The 25,163-nt window shown below is 33.0% G+C and overlaps 2 protein-coding genes across 3 annotated transcripts; one reads left to right on the top strand and one right to left on the bottom strand.

The window, feature by feature from the left end:
* Nucleotides 1-794: 794 nt before the first annotated feature.
* Nucleotides 795-14,471, bottom strand: LOC100141681 (uncharacterized). Its single transcript, XM_064355873.1, has 9 exons — nucleotides 14,427-14,471; nucleotides 14,289-14,364; nucleotides 14,033-14,239; nucleotides 13,852-13,982; nucleotides 13,407-13,804; nucleotides 8,809-9,005; nucleotides 8,201-8,757; nucleotides 2,261-2,392; nucleotides 795-2,216 (listed from the first exon to the last, which is right to left on the bottom strand). The coding sequence occupies exons 3-9, from the start codon at nucleotides 14,061-14,063 to the stop codon at nucleotides 1,050-1,052; spliced, it is 2,613 nt and encodes an 870-aa protein (XP_064211943.1). The 5' UTR covers nucleotides 14,064-14,239; nucleotides 14,289-14,364; nucleotides 14,427-14,471; the 3' UTR covers nucleotides 795-1,049.
* Nucleotides 14,472-14,511: 40 nt separating this feature from the next.
* On the top strand, nucleotides 14,512-24,938 carry Vps35 (Vacuolar protein sorting 35). 2 transcript variants are annotated; one of them, XM_962581.5, is made up of 6 exons: nucleotides 14,512-14,759; nucleotides 14,948-15,149; nucleotides 15,200-15,415; nucleotides 15,468-15,799; nucleotides 17,808-18,620; nucleotides 24,010-24,938. In XM_962581.5, the coding sequence occupies exons 1-6, from the start codon at nucleotides 14,757-14,759 to the stop codon at nucleotides 24,847-24,849; spliced, it is 2,406 nt and encodes an 801-aa protein (XP_967674.1). In that variant the 5' UTR covers nucleotides 14,512-14,756; the 3' UTR covers nucleotides 24,850-24,938. The 2 variants fall into 2 exon arrangements, with proteins under 2 accessions (XP_967674.1, XP_008198288.1); XM_008200066.3 differs by having other exon boundaries at nucleotides 14,745-14,882.
* The last annotated feature ends 225 nt before the right edge of the window (nucleotides 24,939-25,163 follow it).

The following is a 25,163-nucleotide window of genomic DNA, read 5'->3' as shown; positions in this document are numbered from 1 at the left end:
ATTTTTTTTTCGTTATTAAGCAAACAATTGGCCAAAATCAACTGTTTTGTATCTAAACTGATGTATAAGTCGTCTTTTCCGCCAGAATTAATTTATTTAGACTCCTATTTCTGCATGAGATCGAAAATGAAATGAATTAGAGCAGGCCATATGTCGAAAATTGCTAGACAAGAATTTTTCAAAAACTGATTTCTTGTCTGTTTCTTGCTTTATCTAAATTATACCAAAATGATGATTACCACCCAACAAAAAACCTACATTGTAGAATGCTATTTTAACAAATGTAAAAAAATGGATTAGTAAAAAGATTTAATTGGTGAATGAAAATATTCAAATAGTGAATGATGTCTAGTAGAATTTCGGGACAGGTTTCTCTAAAAATTTGTTAAACGGTACGGTTATTTACTAACCTAGACACAGTATTTCTGGACATCTCCTTAGTCTCCTAAGGCTAAGTGATGTGGCTAAAGTTACACTTCCTTTCCAAAGCTTGCTGTAATTCAGTACATTTTCGATCTCATGATATAGTCACAGTAAAAAATGATCCCCCCTCCCATAAAACAGGTTAGTTTACAAACAGTCCAACTAGATCACACATTAGAGCTAGACAAATACACCTTCGAAAAGATTTAATGCTGCGGTTGTAGGGGCTAAGAAAACTTTTTTTGTCAATTTTGAAAATTTTTCAATTCCAAATCAAAAATTATTGATTTATATTCTATTTAATACAAACGAACTACAGCATTTCTAAAATACTTAATTATAGGTTAAATGAGTGCATAATGTAAGAAAACTTTAAAAGAATTAACATTTATTTAGTGCACAATTTAATAAATACATTTAAAAAATAACAAATAATTTTTTTACGAAAAACTTAAATTTCCATTTAGATAACAGCACCTATCTGAAAGTGGAAATCTCGTTGCAAAATTCATTTCTAAAAATATTCTTCAATCACTATATGTTATATGGTGTAACCACTATAAATTCTAACTCTTTGGATATGTTTGATTTGTGTGTTTTGAAAAGCCTCCGACAAAATATTAATTTTATCTAATTATCATTAGATAATAAACTCCGCCACAATCAGGACACTGCATTTCTACTTTAGGCGTTCCACTGTGAATCCTTCTTTCCTGTTTCCTCGTCATATATTCATCATACTCGATTGCTTGTTTCGCAAACCAGGTATAAAAATACTTAATTAATTCTCTTAATCCGACTTCGGTAATATTGTTTCCCATAAAGTAAGCTTTGGTAACAAAATCAAATAATTGAACAACCCGTCTCGAATAATCGAACGCCAATTTGACAAAAATCGGTTCTTCAATATCTGGATTTTTGGTAGCCAACCACTTCTTGTACTGTTCTTCCATCGCATCGATCAGTTGTTGGAAATGACTATTGACCATCGACACCAGTCTTAGGTATTTGTCCAGGCCGGGAAACATGCGAGTGAATTCGGCAAAGCAACCTGGCGTTTCCTTTATCAACCTCGAAATAACGGCCGCAACAGCGTTGATTATTTTCTCTTTGATATTTTCGTCGGTTTTACTAAACATCCGCAAAATTTTAATGGCCAAACCGGCGATTTCTTGCTTGTTCACTTTACGGAAAGAGAGTTGTAGTTTAGAGCTCATCGCTTGGATTTGGTCTGGAGATGGCTCTGGTGTGGCAGGAAGAGTTGTTAAAAATGTCGCCACTTCATTCGAATCCATAGTATTGAATTTCGCTATATCTATACTGACGCCATTTAACAAAATGTCGCCATTGTTGGCCGAAAATTTGACGTTGTTTTTATTCATTTGTTTATTAAGTCTGGTCAAAGTAGCAAAAACTTCATCCTTGTTCGGGATATTGATAACGGTTTTAATCACTTCGGCTTGACCTTTTTGGACATTACCATTGTTCTGTCTTATAGTTTCTTTCATCATTTTATTGAAAGTCTTTCTATGCCGATTGCTGCGCAAAGAGTCTTGATAGTCTTTCAAAGTGCGCGCTTGAGACTCTTCAACCATGGCCCCCACCGATTTGAAATTATACACAGCGTGGCCGAAGAACAGAATCGACGAACTGAGTTGAATTATCGTCAACATAGATGGCGTCTGGTTCTCGCTCCACCACTGGTCGAAGACATCATAACCTGAATTGGCAACGCTGATGCCACTAGCACCAATATTTGCCACGTTTATCATGTTGACGGTCACTGTGGCCCCCTGTTTTCAAAATTACAACACGTTATTTTTATTTTTTTACCCACCTGGCCAATGTTGAAACCCTTGGCGGCAAGTTGACTGATTGCGATGTTGGCTCCTGCCCCCACAAATCCCAAAGAACCTGCCACGATGTTTAAGTACGCTCCTCTGGCTTCTGAATTAGCAAAACTTATAGTCTACAGAAAGAAACATGCGTAAATGGCACAAGCCGTGGTTGTTTGGTTGATATTGATACCCTCATTAGACATTGGATGGTAAGAATAAAAATGAAGTAGAGTGGAGTAAATACTTCATGAGTGAAGTAGATGCTACTTTTCAAAGTACATACTTTACTTCTGGGAACAAAAGACTACAGTTCAATGTAGGTAGTTTCTGTTAGCAGCAGATACTTCTCCATGGTAGTACCTACTTCGAATAATGAGTGAGATTGATTCTTGTCAGGTTCGTGACAATTTTAAAAACGACATTCACACCGAAATTTAAATGACAAAATTTTACACACAGTCCATTCGATAGTTAAATTAACTGCCCTCTGGTGTTGGCGATTGACTTATCCAAAATAGTCACCCAAAATTTTTTAACATTTTAATTTAAAAATGTTACTTTTTTCGTCTGGCTCAGACCGCCCCCAACAATTAGCAGAAATGTCAATAATTCGTGTTGCCAGTATATTTTTTTGGTATTTTTTGTCAGTCACCCGATATACAGAGTAAGTTTAAAATTTAAAGTAACGCATAAAATTCATATTCTTATTGTCATAATTGTTAAAAAAAGCAAAGCAAATGGCCCGTTACAAGATAAAGCAAAATCGAAAAGATAAAGTTTTTTATAAGTAATTTAATTATCACTAAGTTTTCAATTTTTTACATTGTGTTTTCTTTTTTTTGATTTTTTTAATTATTATAATAATTATAATTATAATATAATTATAATTGCTAGAAAGATAAAGAAGTATACCATCAAAAATAGTAGTACAAAAATATGTTGGTTGCCATTAAAAAAAATAAAAATGACGTCAATACTCATAAAGGTCGTAAATATAAATGTTAGTTTCTTTGCAACTTTAATTCACTTATTATTTAAGTTGATATTAAGTATTTTAGCATGTTCCACTTTGTTTATTATTTATTTTACAAGATTTGGTTAAGAAAGGTCTAATGTTTACAAAAATAATTTGAATTATTTTTGCAACTACTTCACAAAAAAATGCAAGTTATCGACATCTTATCGAATTACTTATGGCAATGCAAGTTGATTTGCAAAACTAAACGTCACTTATCGAATTTTGAAAACGAAAATTAAATTTATGATTAAAATGTGAAAAAAGTAATGGTGAAAACTTCAAAAGGCCAAAGAGAATCCAATTATTTCAGCCATTGGGACCGAGGTATTGACTGGGAAAATAGAAACAAGTTGTTTGTAACTATTTTTTATCTAGTTTAAGGAACGCAACGTAGAGCTTATTCCAAATCAGGTGGCGAACTGATATTGTCAAAAATGACAGAATTTTGGCATTAAAAATATAATTCGGAAATAAAATTAACTAGACGCCCTCTGGTGATGACTTTTGAACTATGTCGAAAACAGTAACGAAATTTTCGTAATTCCACATTTAACTGACATTTAACGAATTGTTTAACAATTTTGCGTCTATAGTGTTATATACTTATATTAGAGAGTATCACTTTAAAAGTACGTGGTGGTAAATAATAGTTTTGATCTTGGTCTGCGGTATAAAGTGTTTATTGTTGGAATTTGAAAGTGCATAAAAAGTGAAAAAAAATTACATTTTGATTACAAAGTGTTATTAAACAGTTGTCTAATTACAGACTGTAAGTAATGGATCACAGTGAACACAAAGTTGGGCTCAAGAAACCAATAAATTAGTAAAGTGTGTGAATTTTAGGTTAGAATTTTCCACTGACAAACTCATGAAATACTTTGGTAAATCCACAAAACTACAATTAAGATTAACAACTGCTGATACATTTAAGCGTTAAATTATGCCAAAAGGTAGGCTTTTTAATGTCTTTGTAATAATTTTCCAATAAAGAAAGTGAACTAAACAGTCATTCCTTATTCGTGTTTTCCTCGTCATCACTAATTTGTCAACATTTGTTTCTTGCACCAAAGACACAATAGTCATTCCGCATAGGCAATGCAATAATTGGGAAGCCTCAAAATTCGTACAATGCTCAAAATATCCGAATAAACATTTTCCCGCTATTTATGGTTACTGTTTTCGACCTAGTTCAGTGGCGCCCCCAACGATAATTTTACTTCCGAATATGTTTAGCATTGAAAAAAAATTGCCCCTAGGCGTCGTAATAAAATGTCTTTCAAGTCCACTGTATTTAAAAAATTGTAATAAGATATGTAAGATGAAGAATATTAACAAATTATTATTAATATCCTCAATATATTATCATATTTCTATGAATTATTGTCCTCAAATTTATTAATGTTAAAGAGACACACCAAGTAAATTTTAGAGAAAAAAATGCACGCTCATGTATTTCATTATCTTAACCAAGTGGCTGCACAGGTCAGAAAGGCTGTTCGTATTTCACAGGTCTTGAAACGTATCACATGTAGTCTGTGGTGTGTCCTTTTGGAAGTTTCGCAAAAGGGTTAGATCGACAGAAAAAAATATAATATTATATTGGTGGACTGATGTGATGAAAACAAAATAAACGAGGGAAAGTTAGCTTTTTTTAGAAATAATCTAAACTACCACCGTATACAATGTACATACACTGCTCACAAAAACTATCGCAACACGGGTGATTTTCTTAAATGATTTAGAAACAAAAAAATATTTGCTTTTTGAAGTACATTAAGAGTTGAAATAAAACGCAAAAAATGTTTGCAAAAAATTTGTTTTTAAAAACAGAAATTAAAAATTGTAATTTTTATAGCAACTGCACCTTAACATTAATACGTATGATCACCTCTAGTTCGAATAACAGCTTCCAATGTTCTAAGAATGCTTGCTATGAGGTCAACAACATAATTTTGAACCAATTTTTCCCATCACTGCTGAAAGGCATTTTACAGTTCTTGTAGAGACCAAAATTCATTTCGCTGCTTTAACAAGCCTCGCTGAGAATGATTCCAAACATAATCGATAAAATTAAGATCAGGACCTTTTTCAGACCACTACAATGTTCTTAATTTGACCTCTTACAGGTACTTTTGCATAATTCTAGTTATGTGAATAAACTATCGGACATTTTCGTGAATAAACAAGAAATTATTCCCGACAAAAGGGCCATAGGGTACCACATGAGGATCTAAAATGTCCTCAATATATCGGGCAACTGTTAGATAAACACCACGTAGAGATACCAACTCTGTGTGTTCCCAGATAGTATTTCACAGGTCTTGAAACGTATAACGTATGGTCTGTGGTGTCTTTTTTTGGAAGTTTCGCAAAAGGGTTACATCGGCAAAAAAAATTAAAAAATTATAATATTATATTGGTGGTTGTAACTGTAATTAAAATAAAATGAACGAGAGAAACAATAATCTAAACTACCACCATATACAATGTATTTCAATTTTGGATAAAATATGCATACTCGTAACAAAATTTTGATTTTACGTTATTCTTCAATTAATTAAAAAAAATACTAAAGCAAAAAGCATTAACGATTTTTTTGTGACTACTGACCGAGCTCCTGAAACTCTTCAACAATGAAACAAAAACGTCAAAAACAGAAAATACCTACGGTTGTGAACCATGTTTCTCAAGACAATAATACCAATAATAATTCTTCTTTTACCAAGAAGAAAACGGTGGAATAAATGAAATTTTGTTATTGTTAAAAATGGTGTTATTGTGATTACCAAGATAAAAAATCACGAAATTATATCGAGATTGATTTTTTTTAGCTCATTTTGCTCATTTTTTAACAAGACATAATATCTATAAAAAAATTCAACAAAAATTTTTATTAAAAGTGTCTCTGTTTGTTTGCAAGAAGACTGAAATATACATAATTCTTGTTTCTTTTCGAGTGTTTAAAACGTTTTCCAACCAGAAACCCAATTATTTCGAAAAATTTCGTTAAGAAATAAAACACAAAACACAAAAAATAAGATAATGATATTATTTTTGTGTTTTTCGATTAATTTCCATTGAAAATCATGAAATTTGATCCAATAAAATAATGTTATTTTAGCTTATTTAGTGCTAAATTTGAACTTTAGTTTTTTTTTCCAAGCAAATAACACTTGTTGAAAAATCACTAAATTCAGTCGAATAAAACATTCTGTTTCTTTGTCCAAATATTATAGTTTACAACCAGAGTACCGAGATTTCACCAAGTTATTAGAGCGAAAATTGTGTGTGAAAAGTATGTTTGTCGATTTTTTTTTTTAGAAAAATTTCCCTAAAAGTAGGTGAGAACCTCTTCGGTCAAATTCGCAAAATTGTCGTGATAAATGCGAACGCAACTACGATAATTTAATAAAAAAAACATTGGTTTAAATACAACATTACTGAATCAAAAGTCATATTTAGAGCATAATCTTGTACCAAAAAAAAATCGCCGTAGAGTAGGGTGGAACCATTAAAAAAAGTTTTTAATAACTCGAACACTAAAAAGAATTCGAAAAAATTTATTCTTGAAAAATGATCACATTTTTAAAGCACTTGATGATCTACTACTAGTTTTTTCGTAAGATACTTTATTTAGGTATAAAACGCTTGGTTCCTAACGGGTATATGTTAATTGCTGCGCGATTTGCCGTTCCTCTGGGTACTAAATTAAAATAGTATATTAAAGTATAAGTGGATATTGTGGTCTTTAAAACATGCGGGATTTTTAGAGCAAGTATTTTAAAGACCAGTTATCCACGAATGCTTTACGTTATTTTTTTTTGGTCCACTTTGAAATCATAAATACTGATAATAATATTACAAAAATTCGAAATAATGTAATGTGAGATCAGTATACCTTTCGTTGTCATGGAATTGATGGTCATTATAATAAAAAAACACAGCATATTTTTTACAAATTTAAGTTTTCAACGTTTTCGACAACGTCCTACCGAAATGTGTAGCTTACGAGCTATAGTCTCATAATCTCAAAGTCGTTCTGAAACGACTTCCCAACTCTGTATAAAATAGGAATTGTCGCTCAAATGCTGTTGTGAGTGATGTAGCTAAGAGTTATAGAATAACCTAGTTAATATCGTTCAAAATACTGGTGTGCTGTTTACCATTCGGCGAAATGTTCAGGTTTGTAAGACGCTTTTTACGTTCGTTTTGTGTTTCGCTCTTGGTCACTCACATTGCAACATGCGCTTTTGGTTCCTAACAGTAAAAACAGGTGCCAAATGTTTGCAGAATATGTTTTCTGTAACTGTACCGCTAAAATTAATGCGTTTTGCCTTAAAAATCTTCAGCACTGTGACAACACTTAACATTAGAACAGTCAGAATTGTTTTACTTTATACTGGCTCCCTCTCAGAAATAAAAAAAGGTTAAGGAACTAAGCAATGCGTCCAGCCGTGAGAAGGAAAAGTCCCTTCATTAATTAAGGAAGCTGTGATAAAAAATTATCAAAAAGTTGCCATTTACTTTCACATTTCTTGATGTTGCCATGATTACTTAAAAAGCGGGCGTTTTTGAAAGTTGGATTTATACACGCTACCGCTTGTTTGAAATAAGCTAAATAGATTACCAATAAAAAAAGCATTTTCTGAATTGCCGAAATATAATCTAAAAATTTATTTCTGAAAAGCTATATCTCGTGAAAAAAAAGGCTAATAAATCATTTTGTCAGGAACTTTTAATTCAGTTTGATGTCTTTTATCACTACCCAAGAGATTTTCCGACACTTTTGAATCACCCTTTTACGATCGCACGAATTTTTCAACCCAAGTATCAAAATAGTAATAAAATGAATTAATTAGCAAAGTTTTGTTATGAGGGTGTTGATATTAAAATCTGTTAAATCAACATTTTTACAACTAACCTCCTTATGTGCCTTTCTGTCGTAAAGTGTGTAGGCGCTGCGACCCAAGGAATACAGCCCCACGCCTAGTCCCGTGGCTCCTGCCGCCACCAAAGCTACAGGGGCTACAGTGATGGCCGGAATAGCAGCAGCGATAAAAATCCCTCCTGAAATAATTCCTGCGGCCGTGTTTGCTATGTCAGTACCTTGAAGAATCTTCGAGCCTACGCCGCAGACAGGTGATAGGTGACGCTCGAGAATAACTCTGCCACGTTCGTCGGCTTGATAACGGCCATTGAGTGGAAGAATCATTTCACATTCAGGCAATTTGTTTTCCGTCAAGTAGGAGTTCCAGGTTCTGTAGACCCGACCACCGTCGTCGATTATAACGCGACAGGGATTGTCGCTGTTTTTGCATTTTCGTAGGATGAAAATTGGAACGGGAGTGAGGTCGGTGTTGGGGTTGTAATCTTCGTATTTCGTATTTTTCTTACGTTTTTGTTTAACACTTGGAAGGGGTTCAGTACAGTTGTAAATTATGGAGAGTATAACTCTGTCTGTCCATTTTGCGAAACGATCTGATCAAATTACGAATTGCAATTTTTACATGACCATTTATTTGGACTTACTGTTTTGGTTTACAATAACTTCGCTTAAGGAATTAATTTTTTTCATTTGTTTCTTGTCATAACCGTTTTCTTCAACAGGAGGTCCAAATAAAGCATAACCAATTTTCTGTTTTAATAAATGGATTTCGAAATGGTCGTAATTGTCGTAATCACGGTCTCCAAGGCCATCCAACATGAGTTGTTGATAATTTACTGAACTGTAACAGTTTTATTAAAAAAAAATGTGTAGAAAATTTAAATAAGATTTTCAAATACCGATACGAATAAGTATGTCCGGTCAAAATTATCATACTTATTGCATTTCAGTAAATGTTAAAATCGGAAAAGAATTAAAAGTTTTGTCCTTTAAATATAAAAACTGTTAAACATGGGACATTTAAAATTAAAACTTTTTTTGATGCTTGTGGTCTGTGCAGTAGAAGCAGTTCTGGATACATCTCAGTGAAGGAATGAATGAAGGAATACTTGATAAATCAAAAAATATTGAAGTTTCTGAAAATGACCTATCTGTGAAAATTACATTGGAAGAAAACTTAGTTTTTTGAAGTAGATTGCAATATGTGTTTAGACTTCATAATTGGCGAAAAAACATATTATAGTGGCGGTCAGCTCGATTTGCGTGTGCGTCATCAATTTCATTTTTTCATTACCAACACAAAGCTATAAAAAATTATCAAAAACAATGCAAATTTAAACAGCTAAGGGCTATCTAAGGGTGGTATCCTTGAACATTAATTTACATGTGCACTTCGACAACACCGTCAAGTGTCACGAATTTGTCAAACTGACATTGACAGTAAATTATAGACGTCATCGCATGGTTGTCGAAAGTGTTATCGGTGTTAATCGCAAGTATTTTCTGTTCGTTTATTGTGTTTTGTGATTTGCGTTTCGTTAGGTTTTTGATTCTGCGTTTATTAGTTCTTGTTTTGTGAATCTGTATTTTTTGTAACAACTCATAATTTAAACACTTCGTAACCTCAAAAAATATTTGATAGTTTGTCACCGCTATGCCCCTGCTATGTAAACGTAGTGACAGAAATGTCAGATGACGCACACGCAAACGGGGCTGAGCGCTACCATAGAAACAAAGTCAACCCAATAATTTCAGCATCTTAAGTGTTTAGATCAAGGTGGTTTAAAATATCCTACTGAGCTGCTTGTTTCTGTTATATTGGAAGGGTATAAAATATTTTCAAATAGGTGGTAATTTACTAGCGTTAGTTAATGGCATTAGCAATTTAAAAAACAACTTTGTCTTAAATGATTCTACTGAAAACGCTTATTACAATAGTGAAAACTGTTTCTCTGTATCTGCTCTCTAACTCAAGTTATTTCGATTTAAATTTGAAATTATGACGTCGTAACCGTCTTGAGTATTCGGTCCAATATTAAGATCAAATGATTTTTGACATTTAAGTGACACTGTCAGTGTTTATCAAAATTTCGCGAAGTTTAAGACAAATTTTGGAACAGAAATTAAATGCAAAAGTAGTTAATTTTTGATTTTGTGAAAGATGTGAGAAAAATGTTCAAATATCTGTCAAGTTTTTGGTGATTGAGAGGGTTTAGTGATAAGCGGATTCTATGATTTCTTCCTTTCGAAGTGATTATCTCGCTTACTTCTCATCGCAGAAAATTTTGAAAAGAACGTAATGGTATAGAACAAACTATATTTTTTATTTCTGTTAAAACATAAAATACATAAAATAAGCTGCCTTTAATTTTTGAGTATAAAAAATAAACAAAAAAATAGTTATTTATTATACAAGACGATAAAATTTTATTTTATCTTCGAGAGCAGTTGAAACCTACAGGCGTAAAGTAATGGTGAATTTTATCGTCGTGTACAATAAAAAATGTTATTCCATCCTCCATTACTTCGATTGAATTACCTACTGAGTTATTTTAATTGACAATTAATATAAACGTCACAAAATTCAACAATGAAAAAAACGTCAAAAACAGACGTTATCTATGGTTGTGAGCCATGTTTCTCTAGATAATAAGTGTTGAGATCAAGGTGGTTTAAAATATCCTACTGAGCTGCTTTTCTCTCTTATATTGGAAGGGTATAAAATATTTTCGTTCAGTGGTGTTCGGTTATAACAAACTCAGAAAATGTATAAAAATCATTTTTGTTATATCCGAGATCCACTATGAGAGGTAAATTAAAAAAGGATCTTTTTAGCAGTTACTTTTATTTTACAAATGAAATAAAACGGAATAAATAAGTATTGTAAAAAAACAAACTCTTTGCGAAACAGTAATGCATGTACCACAATCGTCAAGTTTTGTACTCAGGCACTTTACTGCTCTTAGAAGAGAGACAAAAAATATATGAAGTAAATGTACTGCACTGAACTGATATCCGATTTCGCCAGAAAAAAAAGTTTTGCTCTATTAATTTATTTGACCAAAGAATCACATTGACTGTTTTTTACATCAATGGATTGAAAATGCGAAACAAAATTATTCTGTAGAAATTTGAATTGCAAAAAAATTGTTAGAATTTGATTAAAAGCCATTTTGATATTATTCATCGGGAATTTCAATCTAATTTATGAGGGACAAAATTGAGTAGTAATAAATTTCCCCCACGAAAGGACCCACTATCTACCCAAATAACAGTAATAACTAATAACTAAAGAAATTTTACGATCCAGAGGCACGGTCCCATCGGACAGTTTTAAAATTTTTTAAAAGAGCGGAATAAGCGCATTATATTTTTATTAAAAAATTAAATCAGACGTTAGAAATGGTAAGCATTTTGCTATACACAATCAATTCTTCTTTTAACCTCCCATAAACTTGCCGCAAGATTAATATTCTATTTACAGTAAAAAGATAAAATAAACGGGAAACCGGGCCTGAAAAATTCTTACCAGCTGCCTCAACCTTCAGCTCAAACAATGACCGCGTCAATTTAAAGAGAAATGTAATAATTTTTTGAGAAAACCACAATGATGGAGACCTTTTGTGGAAGTGATTTACAATTCTACCAAAATTAATGAAAAAATAACTGCTCCAATATCAAAAGGGCAAATTAAAAATCAACGATACAGCATCTCAAAAATTTAATTAGGCACTTTGATGCATTACCATAAAATACACCTATACTTGGTTCACTTTCATAAAAACCATTGTGGTGCAAATGACGAAGCTGTTACCATGACAACTCATATAGAAGCTAATGCCGAGAGTACCTTGTTTGCACCACAATGGCTTTTATGAAAGTGAACCGAAAGTATTTTTAGACGCTAAAGTGTAAAAGTAATAGGTAAAAACATTTGGATAAGACAAGTTGATTTATTTTCTTTTGAGCTTTATTGTAACTCGTTAAATTAATTAGTCTATCAAATTTACATTATACTTATATTTTTCCACTTTTTCACTGGTTAAAAAGTTTCCAGTAAGTGACTCAATAATCTGTTCATCAGTTAACACTTTCTGCTTTGTCATTATAAACCTCAACACATTCTTCAAAATTCGGCCAAAAGTTCGTTATAAAAGGTAAATTGGATCACATTATAGTGAAATTTAGTTCGTTAAAAAAATTCAATGAAAATTTTTGGTGTGAAAAATAGTACGTTAGAGCTGAAAATTCGTTATCAGCGAGTTCGTATAGTTATAACCAGACTCCACTATCCCACAGAAAAGTGCAGTGTTCGTTTTTCAAAAGATCTGTGAAAAAATGGTTTTGGAAATCTAGAAGGGCAAAGAAAATTACTGCGACTGCAGAACACGATCAGTGTTTCAAACAAATAAAAACAAAAATAAACCAAAAAAATAAGTCGATCCATTGAAAATTGCAAACCTGGTGCATATTTACATACTCGTATTTTTTGAGAGATAGAGTGCAATGGTTTTATTTTCTTATAATTTATTGTACGTTATAAATACGGGGTAATTCTGTTACGGCCTGCATTACAAACTCTTGAACTTCCAATGTAGCTACGGCCTTGAAATTTTGAACACAACCCAAATCGACTATTCTCAGTTCATTTAAATTATTTTTAAAATAACTGAACATCCGAGAAATTGGCGGCAACTTTACAATTTTAAATGGTTTTCATTGTCAGGAGTTTATTCCAAACTTTTGAACTTTTTGCGATAAGTAATTATTTTTTGTAATCGATAACCAAAGAGTCTTCCAGAACTTTCAAAATTGTCAACGGTCAAATTGCAACGCTAGTTTGATTTTAATAATTTTATTTAATTTTTAGCGATTATAATAGGCACACCGTAGCATTTTATAATGGCGCATTTTATATTCATAGTTAGGCATGCTCGTTTTTTACAGGCTTTTGGCTACCCATTTTAATAATTTCTTAAATTTCAATTTACTATTTCAATTTTCGTTAACCTAAGAAATTTAGAGCTAAATGTTAACCAATTGAAAAACTTGTAGAATATAGTGCTATTCTATATATATAATTTCATTTAGCCCGTAACATTCAAACTACGTTGGTGATACAGACAATGAAATTTAAACGACACACTCTAGGAACACACTTTTGTCAACATCTATATAATAATTCAGTGTGCCAACTTAATTTCAAAAACACAGCCCACATTAAATCGGTTTATAAACTTACCCAAAATCGTTCACAGAGTCTTCGATTTTCTCAAGATCCTTCTCAATATCATTTTCTGTGACTAGGAACTCTTTAGCTCGTTTTAAAGTTTCCAAAAAATCTTTCTTTGACACTTTATTTTTCATACATGAAAATAAAGTGAAAGAATTTTTGATAGGCACTATTAGTAAGGCCGCGCAAGTCTTCGATTTTACGAAATTCACAAGAGCTGATAATTCACTGCGATTACTTAAAGCTTCAATTAACGCTTCATGGTAGCTTTCTTCTTCTAAATTCCAACCAAGAAGGAAAAATCGTTTACTTATTACATCCTTCACCTCCGGTGTGACTAAATTTTCAGAAAATATTTTTGCAAAAGTGTCATTTTTATTGTGGAGGTAAAGTAGTAAGACATTTCGCTACAAGTCATGATAAGCGATAAGTTTCATTTTTTTATGATAATAACCTTTTCTATAGACGTGAAACAAGCTTCTCTTATGGCATCTTCCAGACAACACGCATGGAACGTTATTCCTTTATCGTCAAAATTAGTTGAAAAATAATCAATAAACTCAATCGCAGCTAAATGCTCTAATTCTAAAATATCAAACAATTAAACCAAAAATAAATTATTTTCAGTTACCTACCTTTGAAATTATTTATTGTTTCTTCCGTCATTACTATGTCGTCTTCACGTAAATCAATTGAGTCATACAAAACTAAATAATTTGTGTGATAATCACAACAGGCACCTAAAATATCATTATCACTCTCCGGATTTGTGGACCAACAATCGATGATTTGTCTCGTAGGAGGCACATTCAGTTTTTTAAAAATCTCACTTTTCAAATCACCTAAGCAAACCATTAATAACAAATTTGATTAAATTACGTGGAAATTTACCGACGGTATCATAATTGTGCAACCGAAGAAAACTTTCACGGTTCTTATGAGCGACATAAAACCCTAGTAACACCTCCTGAAATGAGTTGGACATTGTCATAAATACGTTGGAATCACAAATAAATTACAGAATTGTACAATTAATGACGGGGTATCCCGGAATAACGTACCCCAAAAAATAAACTAATATAACCAAAAAATTGAAATTTTTACCTGTCAGCAAGTTAACAGTGCTACCAACAACAGTCGTTCTGTACTTGTTTTTATCGGGACGAATACGTTAATTAGCTATTGCAATAAATGAATTATAAGTTTAGATAACAGTGTTTATCATTTGTTCGTTTGTTAAATTTTTACAGCTCGTGTTCAGATAATGCGTTTGGGACATTTCACTAAAAGTTTTGACCATAGGTTTTGACCAAAAATCCCTAACTGAAAGAGGAGGTTTGGCGTTTCGACTTATCAAAAATGGTAAGTTTTTGCCTTTTTTGTATAAATGCGTTGTCAAATCGTTGATCGTGTGTCACAATGCGAGGCCGTGAGATCCTTTCAATTTGGCATTTCAATCATTTGAAATATTTTTACGTTTCAGCGGTAATTGATTTATTAGATAAATATAACCTTACTTTTTGACAGTTGTGTAAGTTTATTAATTTCAGCCAACCACTCCACCCCAAATATCTCCCGTGGAGGAACAGGAAAAGTACCTTCAGGATGCCTTGGGGGTGGTCAAAGCACAGGCTTTTCATATGAAAAGAGCTCTCGATAAAAACAAACTGATGGATGCATTGAAGAACGCTAGTGCGATGCTTGCCGAACTGCGGACGTCTTTATTATCACCCAAGAGTTATTATGAGCTTTGTAAAGCATCCAAACATGTGTTGAGTGTTTTCTATTGTTTTGAATTGCAGACATGGCCATCACAGACGAGTTGCGCCACTTGGAACTCTATCTTTTGGATGAGTTTCAAAAGGGGCGCAAAGTTACAGATTTGTATGAACTTGTACAATACGCCGGGAACATTGTCCCCCGACTCTATCTTTTAATCACAGTCGGTTTAGTTTATATTAAAACAAACAGCGCGTTAAGACGCGACCTACTCAAGGATTTAGTAGAAATGTGTAGAGGTACCTACTAAAAAAAAATTTGTTGTTTCACATAATTATTGTGTAATTGCAGGAGTGCAACATCCATTACGCGGCCTTTTCTTGCGTAATTACCTGCTGCAGTGTACGAGGAACGTCCTGCCAGATAGCCCTGATTCTGACGCTGATAATCCTGAGGGAACTGTGAGGGATTCTATTGATTTTGTTTTGATGAATTTCGCCGAAATGAACAAATTGTGGGTCAGGATGCAGCATCAAGGCCATTCGAGAGAACGACAACATCGGGAAAGGGAAAGAGAAGAACTCAAAATTCTAGTGGGGACAAATCTGGTTAGGCTGAGCCAACTAGAGTCTGTTACATTGGAGAAGTACCAAAAACTCGTTTTGCCCGGGATTTTAGAACAGGTAAACTGTTTTCATAAAGCGAGTTTTGAAATCACTATTTTTTACCCAAGCAATGGAGTGTTATACTAAAAAATGAAAATTTTTATATGGATAGCTAACAACAAAATAGGCGACCCATATTTTTTTATTTTAACCAAAGCTTAACCGTTTTTGAGGAAAATAATTGAAAATGTGAAAATTCCTAGCCTGACGTCAGCAACGTTCCTTTTTGAATCAGCTAGTCACAGAACTTGAGATAGAAAATTTGCGAACAAAGGTAGCTTGAAAGACGTACGTCTTTTCTTTACTTCTGCCTCTGTTGTTTTACATACGAATTCAGATGTGCTGCAGGAGCAGTCATTTTACCAAAACACAATCTCCTGCAAAATATTAGCACACAACACAGTAACAATTGACAACGCACGGTTTTGACATTTGTATTTGACGTTTACCATCCCAAACGTAGGTCGTAGCGTTAATGGTATGCAGCGAAAAACTGACGAATCATTAGTCGAGACATTGCTTACGCCACAGCGCAAATTTTCTATTATTATTAAAAAAGTACCGATTTAAAAAAACTCAGACCGATATTACTAGACATCATTTTGTCTCTACTTTCAGAATCTGCAATTTCCAAAAACTTTTACTTTCGAGTATAACACTCCATTGTACCGTCTTGTCTGGTAAATAATAATAGAATATTAAAATTTGCCGCCAATTTTAGTTCCTCATACTACCAAAATATGGCGGCACTATCGAAATATTGACGACCAGTGAATTACGTGTAACTTGATTTTCTTTAACTACTACAGACTGATCCAGAAATACTGAGTCTGTTGGCAACACTGGACTTAAATTTTTAAGGATACCAATGGAAAACGCTTTCAGTTAACAACAATTTAACATTCTTGTGGGGTTGTACGTCAAATAATTGTCGAGAAAAATCAAATTCGGTTGCAATGTTACAAATTACGAGCACAAATACTTTCAAATGTGTTGCCAACAGACTCAGTATTTCTGGATCAATCTGTATATTCTATGATATTAATTAAAAGTTGTCAGATCTGACAGTTTATCTTTTTTCGCAAATAGATTACTTGATACATCAAAAAGAGTGATAATAAAACGTGTTCCCTCATTGGTACTTTTAAGTTTTTATAGTTCTTCACAGCATGATAAAAAGAAATATGCAAATGCAGAATAATAATTTTCTGACTCCTGAGAGTTCGCAGTGAAGCCATGGCGGTCCATTTACCGAACACGCTGTATATCCCATTTCAGTTCATAGTAGAATTGCAACACAGCATTTAAATTTTTTGGTGTGAAAAATAAAGCTCAAATTGAGAGTTTCTGTGAAAGAAAAGAATTCTGTGTAAAACTAAATCCCAGCGACACGTTTTGAGCTAAGAAAACCCACCAGAAACCCTCAATTTGTGCTCCATTTCACTGCAAAAAATTCAAATAGGCTTTTGCAAAATTATACTAAGAACTGACGTAGGATATACCTATGTGTTTAGTTTATTAACTTTTTCCGTATTTGGTAACAATAAAATAAAATTTTTGACGCTACCTTTTAACCTAATTTGATTCACTTATACAGAGTGAAAACTGTTGGATTTATTCGAAAAGATTATTAGCTGTTTCAAAACTATAAAAACGCCAACGTCACATTTTTTTAAAATAAGGTTAATAAAGTTGTAAAAAAATTATTAATGTAATCATCTAATGATCTCACATTGAAACTATAAATTAAATTAGCTATTAATTTTTTGAGTGCATGTACAATTTATATAACAACTAATTTCGAGAGAAAATGCGTCGTTGGCGTTTTTATAGCTTTGAAACAGCTAATAGGTACGCAAGCTTGCCTTAATGTTTTCCCCTAGAGAGTTTAAAATGTATAAAATTGTTTATTTCAATATTGCAAGATTTGTTTAAACTCCAGGTGAAAGACGGTTTGAATTTGCCTTATAATTAATTACTTAATTAATTAAAATTTTAAAATGTAAAAATTGAATTTTTTTGCAAGGTTGTGAGCTGTCGGGACGCCATCGCGCAGGAGTACTTGATGGAGTGCATAATCCAAGTGTTTCCTGACGAGTTTCACATCAAAACCCTCAATCCGTTCCTAAAATCATGCGCCGAGTTGGAATCTGGTGTCAATGTGAAAAACATTGTCATAAGTTTAATGGAACGTTTGGCTTTGTTCAGTCAAAGATCTGACGCTTTGGGCAACGAAGGAGCAACAATTCTGCAACAAGTCCAACTCTTTGAAGTTTTTTCGGATCAAGTAGCTTCGATCATAGCCAATCGGCAGTATTTACCACCGGAAGACATGATCGCACTGCAAGTAGCTTTGGTGAATTTGGCCTTGAAGTGTTACCCTGATCGTATTGATTATATCGATAAGGTGATGTTGAATAGTGTTGAAGTTTTCCAACGTTTGGGACTTGAACATCTTGAATCGAACTCGTTGGTGGCCAAAGAGTTGCAAAAATTATTAAAAATACCATTGGATAATTATAATAATTTATTAACCATTTTAAAATTGAAGCATTATGCCGGTTTGATGCAACATTTAGATTACGCGGGACGGAAATCTTTGAGTATTTATATCTTGAATAATGCTCTAGATAACGACACCATTGTACCGACGCAAGAAGAGACTGAACAAGCTTTAAATTTGTTGAGTCCTTTAGTTAACGATAAGGAAGAACAACCACTTGGAGAGCTTGATTTGGAAGAATTGGCTGAGGAGCAGTGTTTATTGGCTAGATTTATCCACCAATTGAAATCTGACGTCGCTGACGACCAATACCTCATCCTCACGGCAGCTCGCAAGGTTTGTCTTCCTTTTTTTTTATAAATGAAAGGAGATTGCTTTTACCCAGTTAGTCGCATTCATTCGTCTATTAAGCATTATTCGTAGCATAAAAAAAGATAAGTTTGTGGAGAAATACAACAAAAAACTAAATTAAATACGATCTGGGCTCTCAGGTCAAACAAACTAGCTTAGATGCTTAAATTTAATAAAAAAAATAAAGCAAATTTGTTTTAACAACAACGTCAAAAATATATGTTCAGTAACACTCAAGGTTTTGTTTTTAATGCCCGGTATTTCAGTGCTTGGGTAAAATCTCTGGTAACTAACCGAGGGTAAATCTTACCCAAGATTTCAGTGCTTTAGTAGACATTGGGTTAAATTCGCACGCTGGGATTTTAAATGCGCCTGCGCTAATGTCGTTGAAAAGTAGGAAACTGTTTTTAAATTCTTGGTGATTTTTTATTGTTCCTTAAAATGCAATACGTATCCAGAGCACACATGTTCCATATAAAATAATTACAACGCAACCAAAACACAACAGTCACAAACGGTCGCAGGAAATGGCAAAATTGCATGATATTTCGCGAAAAAAGGTTAGAACGCACATGAGTATGATTAAACCTGAAAAAAGTTTGTAACCTGACATATTTCCCTCGGTAAAGATTTTAAATTTGGTTAAATCATAAACAAGCACTGAAATACGCGATACCAGGAAATAAATTGGTAACCAAAATATTTTTGGTTTAACTGCCAACTGAAATAAGGCGTAAGGGTGATAAGTTTTAATGGAAGATAGAAAATCGGTACAACTCTAAACAATAAATTAAAAATTTGTTGAAACACTAACTTTTACCATTATCGTTATCCACTTCCGACTGGCGATCGCTGATACAGCAGTCAGGTGTAACGGCTCCGTATACAGGGTGTAATAAAAAGATGAAGACAACAGGAAACCAGAGATTCTTCAGCTCAAAATACATGTAGCGATTTAATCCAACTTACCTCTATACCAAGTTGCACCGTTTAAAAGTTAGAGAGCGCCGAATTTTAAAAATTGTTTTTGATTTTCTTTAATAACTTTAATGGAATGATCGATTTTATTCTCTGACACTCAAAATTTACAATGGAATCTATGGAATTTATTTTGGTTTGAACTTTTGCTAAATTTTGTTTGCAAAAAAAATGTTTTTGTGTTTTTTGGGTTGTCTACTTTTTGTTGCAATTTTTTTAACTAAACGAAATACATAAAAAATTATGATATTTTATACGCAAGTATAGTAGCTGCTTAATTTTTAAATATAAAAATTTATATTTGGAAATTAGGTATGCCCAAAATTTCCAAATTTTAAAAGCACAATCAAACATCACATTAACTGTTTATTATTCCTTTAATATTCGAGTCCTTGAGTCTAAATACTTCACAATTCACTTACAATTCACAATTTATTGTATCTAATCAATTTATATATCAGAATTATCAAGTAGCACCTACTTTTAAATCGATTTGTACACAAAAATCAAAACGATATGGTTTTGGAATACGTAGATTTTAACTTATCACTCCGAAGATCTCAAGCTTTTCTAACGATTTACTTTCCGAAATTATTAAGCAAAGACGAACCTGAATTTCTAAATAAAATTTGCGTAGTTCAACGTAGACAACGAAGTTGTCTCCATACATCAAGGAGGCCATGGCTCCACCATCAAAATTCAAAAACGTACGTCAAAAATGTCAAGATTTTCTCACGTATGAAAAATTGGTGAATCAAAACAATAAATTCGGTGATCGTCTATAATTTCACTCTGCTTATTACTGTTTGTATGTACAGATACCATGAAATCTTCAAACCTGTGCTTCAGTCACGTAAAAATAAATCAGATCGTCCTAAATTCAACTAAACATTGCAATGAGAAAGGGTTTTAGATTGCGCAGAATACAGCAACTCTTATGGACATTTCGAAGAAGGTGCCGGCGCTTCAACAGTGAATTCATTTCTTAAAGGAATTTGAACTTCGTATTTAATGAAAAAGCCAACAACACGTTTTAAAATAATAGTTGTTTGAACTCAAAAAATGTTTGTTACTTACATTTCTAATTTTAGTAAACTCCTCTCTTAATATTTTTACAGGTTATCGTATTTAATTACTCCAGGATTTTAAATTGGCCGATTTATTTTTTTAATTTAATTTTTTCTCTCAACACTATTAACACCTGCTATGAAACCAAGACATCTTTCGCAATAAGAAAAGTAAATTTTTATGTTTTCAATATTACCCGAGGGGTAAACCGCAGAGGAAATCAGTGTACAAAATTGAGTAAATCAAGAAATTTTGAGGAAATCACTTAAAATTTAGGGAAAATAAGAAGGAATCATGATTAAGTCACAGAAAACCATCTGGTGTACAAAATTTGGGGTATGGTTTATACACCTCGATATCACTTAGAAATAGAAATAATACAACCTGAATTGCTCTTTATTATTTAAATTTTGTATAACATAGTTGCTGCTACAAAAAGTCCACCCCAAACTCATTAGAGCGGAATCTAATAATTTAGAATGAATGTTCAAGGAAGTATTGCTTCAATCTACCTGAAATACCCACTTCTCTGTCCAATTTGTGGGTTCTCTATCACGGAAGCTATAACACGAACTTCATTTTCCAAAGACCTAGCAGTGCGTTGTCTTCTTCTTTTACGGAGAGGCCAATTCCTTCTAAGTTCCCCCTCAAGCCGTTTAAAAATCGTGTCACTAGGATGTCGTTTATTCGGGGAACGTTGGGCATACAAATTCATCGCAGCAACAGCATTTCTTCTGCATTCCCCGTATATTAAAACTATATCGGTTTTTTCGTTGTTTGTATACACTATTTTCGATAGGGGTATGAACAATAACGGTACAATGAAGTGTACAATGCGACAACAAAGACTAGTAGTAATTTCAAAACTTGTCAAAGCACTATCAGAGCAACATAAGATAACTTGGATTGCTAATGCAAATCGTAATGAAAATTATATCAAGAAGTAAATGAAAATTGTTTTTTGTGTTGCATTGCCAGAAAGTCAGGTTCTTTATTTTATCTGAATCACCCTGTAATGATTAAAATAATAATTAACTAATTAAATTAAATAATTAAATGCACTTTTAAAACCAATAATTAGTAGTTATTATACAAGTAAAGGAAAGTTGTTCATTATCTGTATGTGTTTCTGAAACCAAAAATCATCAAAATCGATTATTCCAGTTAGTAGTCACTTATAAAAACGAAATTAATTTTTAAACTTTGGCGTCCTCTAACTTTTAAAGGTGCAACTTGGTATAGGGGTAAGTTGGGTTAAATCGATCTATTTTGAGCTTGGAAATCTCTGGTTTCCTTTTTTTTTCCATCTTTTCGTTACATTACCCTGTATTAACTGTTGAAAACTATAAAAACGCCAACGTCGCATTTTCTTTCAAAATTAGCTGTTATAAATTATTCATGCAACTCTTTTATAGTTTTGAAACAGCTAGCAGGTATGCGAATAACCCCGTGTTGCGAATAGATTTTTTGTTTGTCAATCTTTAAAAGTCTAAAAAACTGAAAAAAAAAGTTTCTTTGAAAAATCCTGATCTGTCAATATTTTTGGCATATGGCTAAAATTCCACAGACACGGCCTACTCGAAATTAATTCATTCTTAATCTCAGGTTAGTTTCAAAATTAAAAAAATGTAAAACAATTTGGAAAATTACCAAATTTTAGAATTGGCGTTTTGGCTCACAGAAGGTCATATAAATATCCACTATGTCAAAAACTTTTATTAAAAAAATTACCCAGAAACTTGTCGATAATTTTATTTTATTACAAAAAAAATTAAAAATTTCTATCTTCCATAATGTCAAATAGTACTTTGGAATGAAATTTTGCATGTTAATCAATAATAGACGTGTGTTCCTTCAAATTTTCAAAAATAAAAACAAATGAAAATGTTTCGATACTGGAAACTGTAGCTGATTTCTTGTTTTCGACGATGCGAATTAATAACAGTCTCCTGTTAGTTATACGCCGAACAAAAATTCATCCTCTTCATAATGATAAATATTTTGTTGTATTATTGAATATCTTATTTTTTTCAAAACAAGTACACAATAGTGCGCTTTTGGAACATGTACTTACTTAACTAATTAAACTAGTAATCCAAAAACACAATAAAATACATGGCTTTCTACAGACTGGTGAAAAATAAATGGTTGTTCCAAAAATGGATTTCACTCATATCTCATAGGTGACTTGACAAACAACCGTTCTTGAACAGTCTGTATTTAAAATAACCAAGGTGCTACCGACTTTAACTTTTTCTTTCCACTACTCTCAAAGAAATTAAATTCTCAATTTTTTGACGTCCCAGTGCGTATTTAAGGTTTTTTAGAATAGTAGGCACTGTGTGGTCTACTCCTAAAATAACTTTCCCAATTACATTTTTTTAGATTTCTACTGTAAGAGAAGAATATTTAGAAATTGTAGGCTGTTATACAACTAGACTAAGAGATATTGGCGAAAAAACTTTCACTAACATGCATTCGAAAAATGAAACTTTTCAAAAAAAATTGCTACAGTTAGTAACGAATTTCCTGCAATGTCAAAAAAATTAAATTATTTGAAAACTAGTAATACAGACTGATCCAGAAATACTGAGTCTGTTGGCAGCACATTTGAAAATATTTGTGCTCGTAATTTGCAACACTGTAACCGAATTCGATTTCTCTTGACACTTATTTAACGTACAACCCCACAAGAATGTTAAATTGTTGTTAACTGGAAGAGTACTCCATTGGTATCCTTAAAAATTTAAGTCCAGTGTTGCCAACAGACTCAGTATTTCTGGATCAGTCTGTATTTCTAATAATATTTTCTAAAATTTTTACCTAGTTATCCATGACAGTTACGTTAACTAATGACCATTATGGAAATAAGATTCCAACATATTTTTTTAGGTTCTGCGGTGAAGATTCTGGATATATTGGCAGATAAAGCGATGTTGAAGTTATTTATGCAATTCGTTTCACTGCTGACGAAACTGTCATGGATAACTAGATCAAAATTTTAAAAAATCTCATAGTAGTTTCTGTGGCAGATCTAACGATTAAAAAGTATTTTACATTTTTATCAACCTTATTGAAAAAAATAATTTGGGAAAATTCGACGTTGTTGTTTACATAGTTTTGAAACAGCTAACACCACTGTGTTGGTGCGTCGGTTTTGGAGCAGCCTGTATAGTTTTGAAGCAGCAACTGAAAAACATGGTTTTCTATGTTCGGTCATATTGAAATATTTTCGTTAACGGATTATGAATGGGTACAAAATTTTCAATGCGACTAGCTGCAGAAAGAAACTTCCTTACTGTTCTAGTTTAACATTGCATTATTCCAGATCTTGGGCGGCGGTGGTCCTCAACGTATCAAATACACGTTTCCCCCGATCCTCTTCCAGGCCTATCTCCTCGCCTACAAATACAAAGAAATCAAAGACGAGAAATGGGAAAAGAAGTGTCAGAAAATTTTCCAGTTTTGCCATTCCGCCATCACGACCTTAGTCAAGGCCGAGTTGGCAGAACTACCTTTGCGCTTATTCCTCCAGGGGGCGCTCGCGATCGACCAAATCGGGTTCGAAAACCACGAGACTGTGGCTTACGAATTCATGTCTCAAGCATTTTCACTTTATGAAGATGAAATTTCCGATTCGAAGGCTCAATTAGCTGCCATAACCCTAATCGTAGGGACTTTGGAACAAATCAGTTGTTTCTCGGAAGAGAATTCGGATCCGTTGCGAACGCAGTGTGCTTTGGCAGCGAGCAAGCTATTGAAGAAACCTGATCAGTGCCGAGGTGTCGCCACCTGTTCTCATTTGTTTTGGAGCGGGAAGAGTTTGGCGAGTAACAGGGAGGAGGCGCACGACGGAAAGAGAGTGGTGGAGTGTCTCAAAAAGGGGCTGCGGATAGCCAAGCAGTGCATGGATGTCAGCGTGCAAGTTCAGTTGTTTGTTGAGTTGTTGAATCATTATATCTATTTCTTTGAGAAAGGGAACGATCAAGTGAGTGTGCAGGTTCTGAACCAAGTTATTGGAAAGATTAAAGAGGAGTTGCCGAATTTAGAGAGTTCTGATGAGACAGATCAGATTACTAAACATTTTAATAACACTTTGGAACATCTGAGGGCAAGACTTGAGACGCCTGATGCAGATGGAGTTTCGTACGAGGGACTGGAACTTTGAATGCGATCGTATTGAATTATTGTTAATTGTATTGTTTTTTAATATAATATGTATATTATGATCTATCGAAATAAAAATAATGGCACCAACAGTCATTTTCAATTTAAAATACCCTTTCAAAGTTTAACATTTACATCATAGTTATGGATATATCTAAAGGTTAGGTAATTCCGTTAATGCTGCCAGAGAACGCAGTATTTCGATTACCGTTTTCAGAACAATAAATTTGAAAAAATTGTTGCATTTGTATAACGATTATCATATAGCAAACAAAAAAATACAGGCAGATAGAGTATTAAATTCGCAATAGTAAA

The sequence above is a fragment of the Tribolium castaneum genome, chromosome 3, assembly GCF_031307605.1.
Source record: "Tribolium castaneum strain GA2 chromosome 3, icTriCast1.1, whole genome shotgun sequence".
NCBI classification, from domain to species: Eukaryota; Metazoa; Arthropoda; class Insecta; order Coleoptera; family Tenebrionidae; genus Tribolium; species Tribolium castaneum.
The sequence above is the reverse complement of the archived record's forward strand: the minus strand, read 5'-3'. Positions and strand labels throughout refer to the sequence as shown.

Coding starts and splice junctions, on each gene's coding strand:
- Vps35 (XM_008200066.3), top strand. CDS start 14,817: ATGCGAGGCCGTGAGATCCTTTCAATTTGGCATTTCAATCATTTGAAA. Junction 15,416..15,467: donor TTTAGTAGAAATGTGTAGAG/GTACCTACTAAA, acceptor GTGTAATTGCAG/GAGTGCAACATCCATTACGC. Junction 15,800..17,807: donor TGCCCGGGATTTTAGAACAG/GTAAACTGTTTT, acceptor TTTTTTTGCAAG/GTTGTGAGCTGTCGGGACGC.
- LOC100141681 (XM_064355873.1), bottom strand. CDS start 14,063: ATGACGGAAGAAACAATAAATAATTTCAAAG. Junction 13,983..14,032: donor AACAATAAATAATTTCAAAG/GTAGGTAACTGA, acceptor TTGATATTTTAG/AATTAGAGCATTTAGCTGCG. Junction 13,805..13,851: donor GTTTCACGTCTATAGAAAAG/GTTATTATCATA, acceptor CATGACTTGTAG/CGAAATGTCTTACTACTTTA.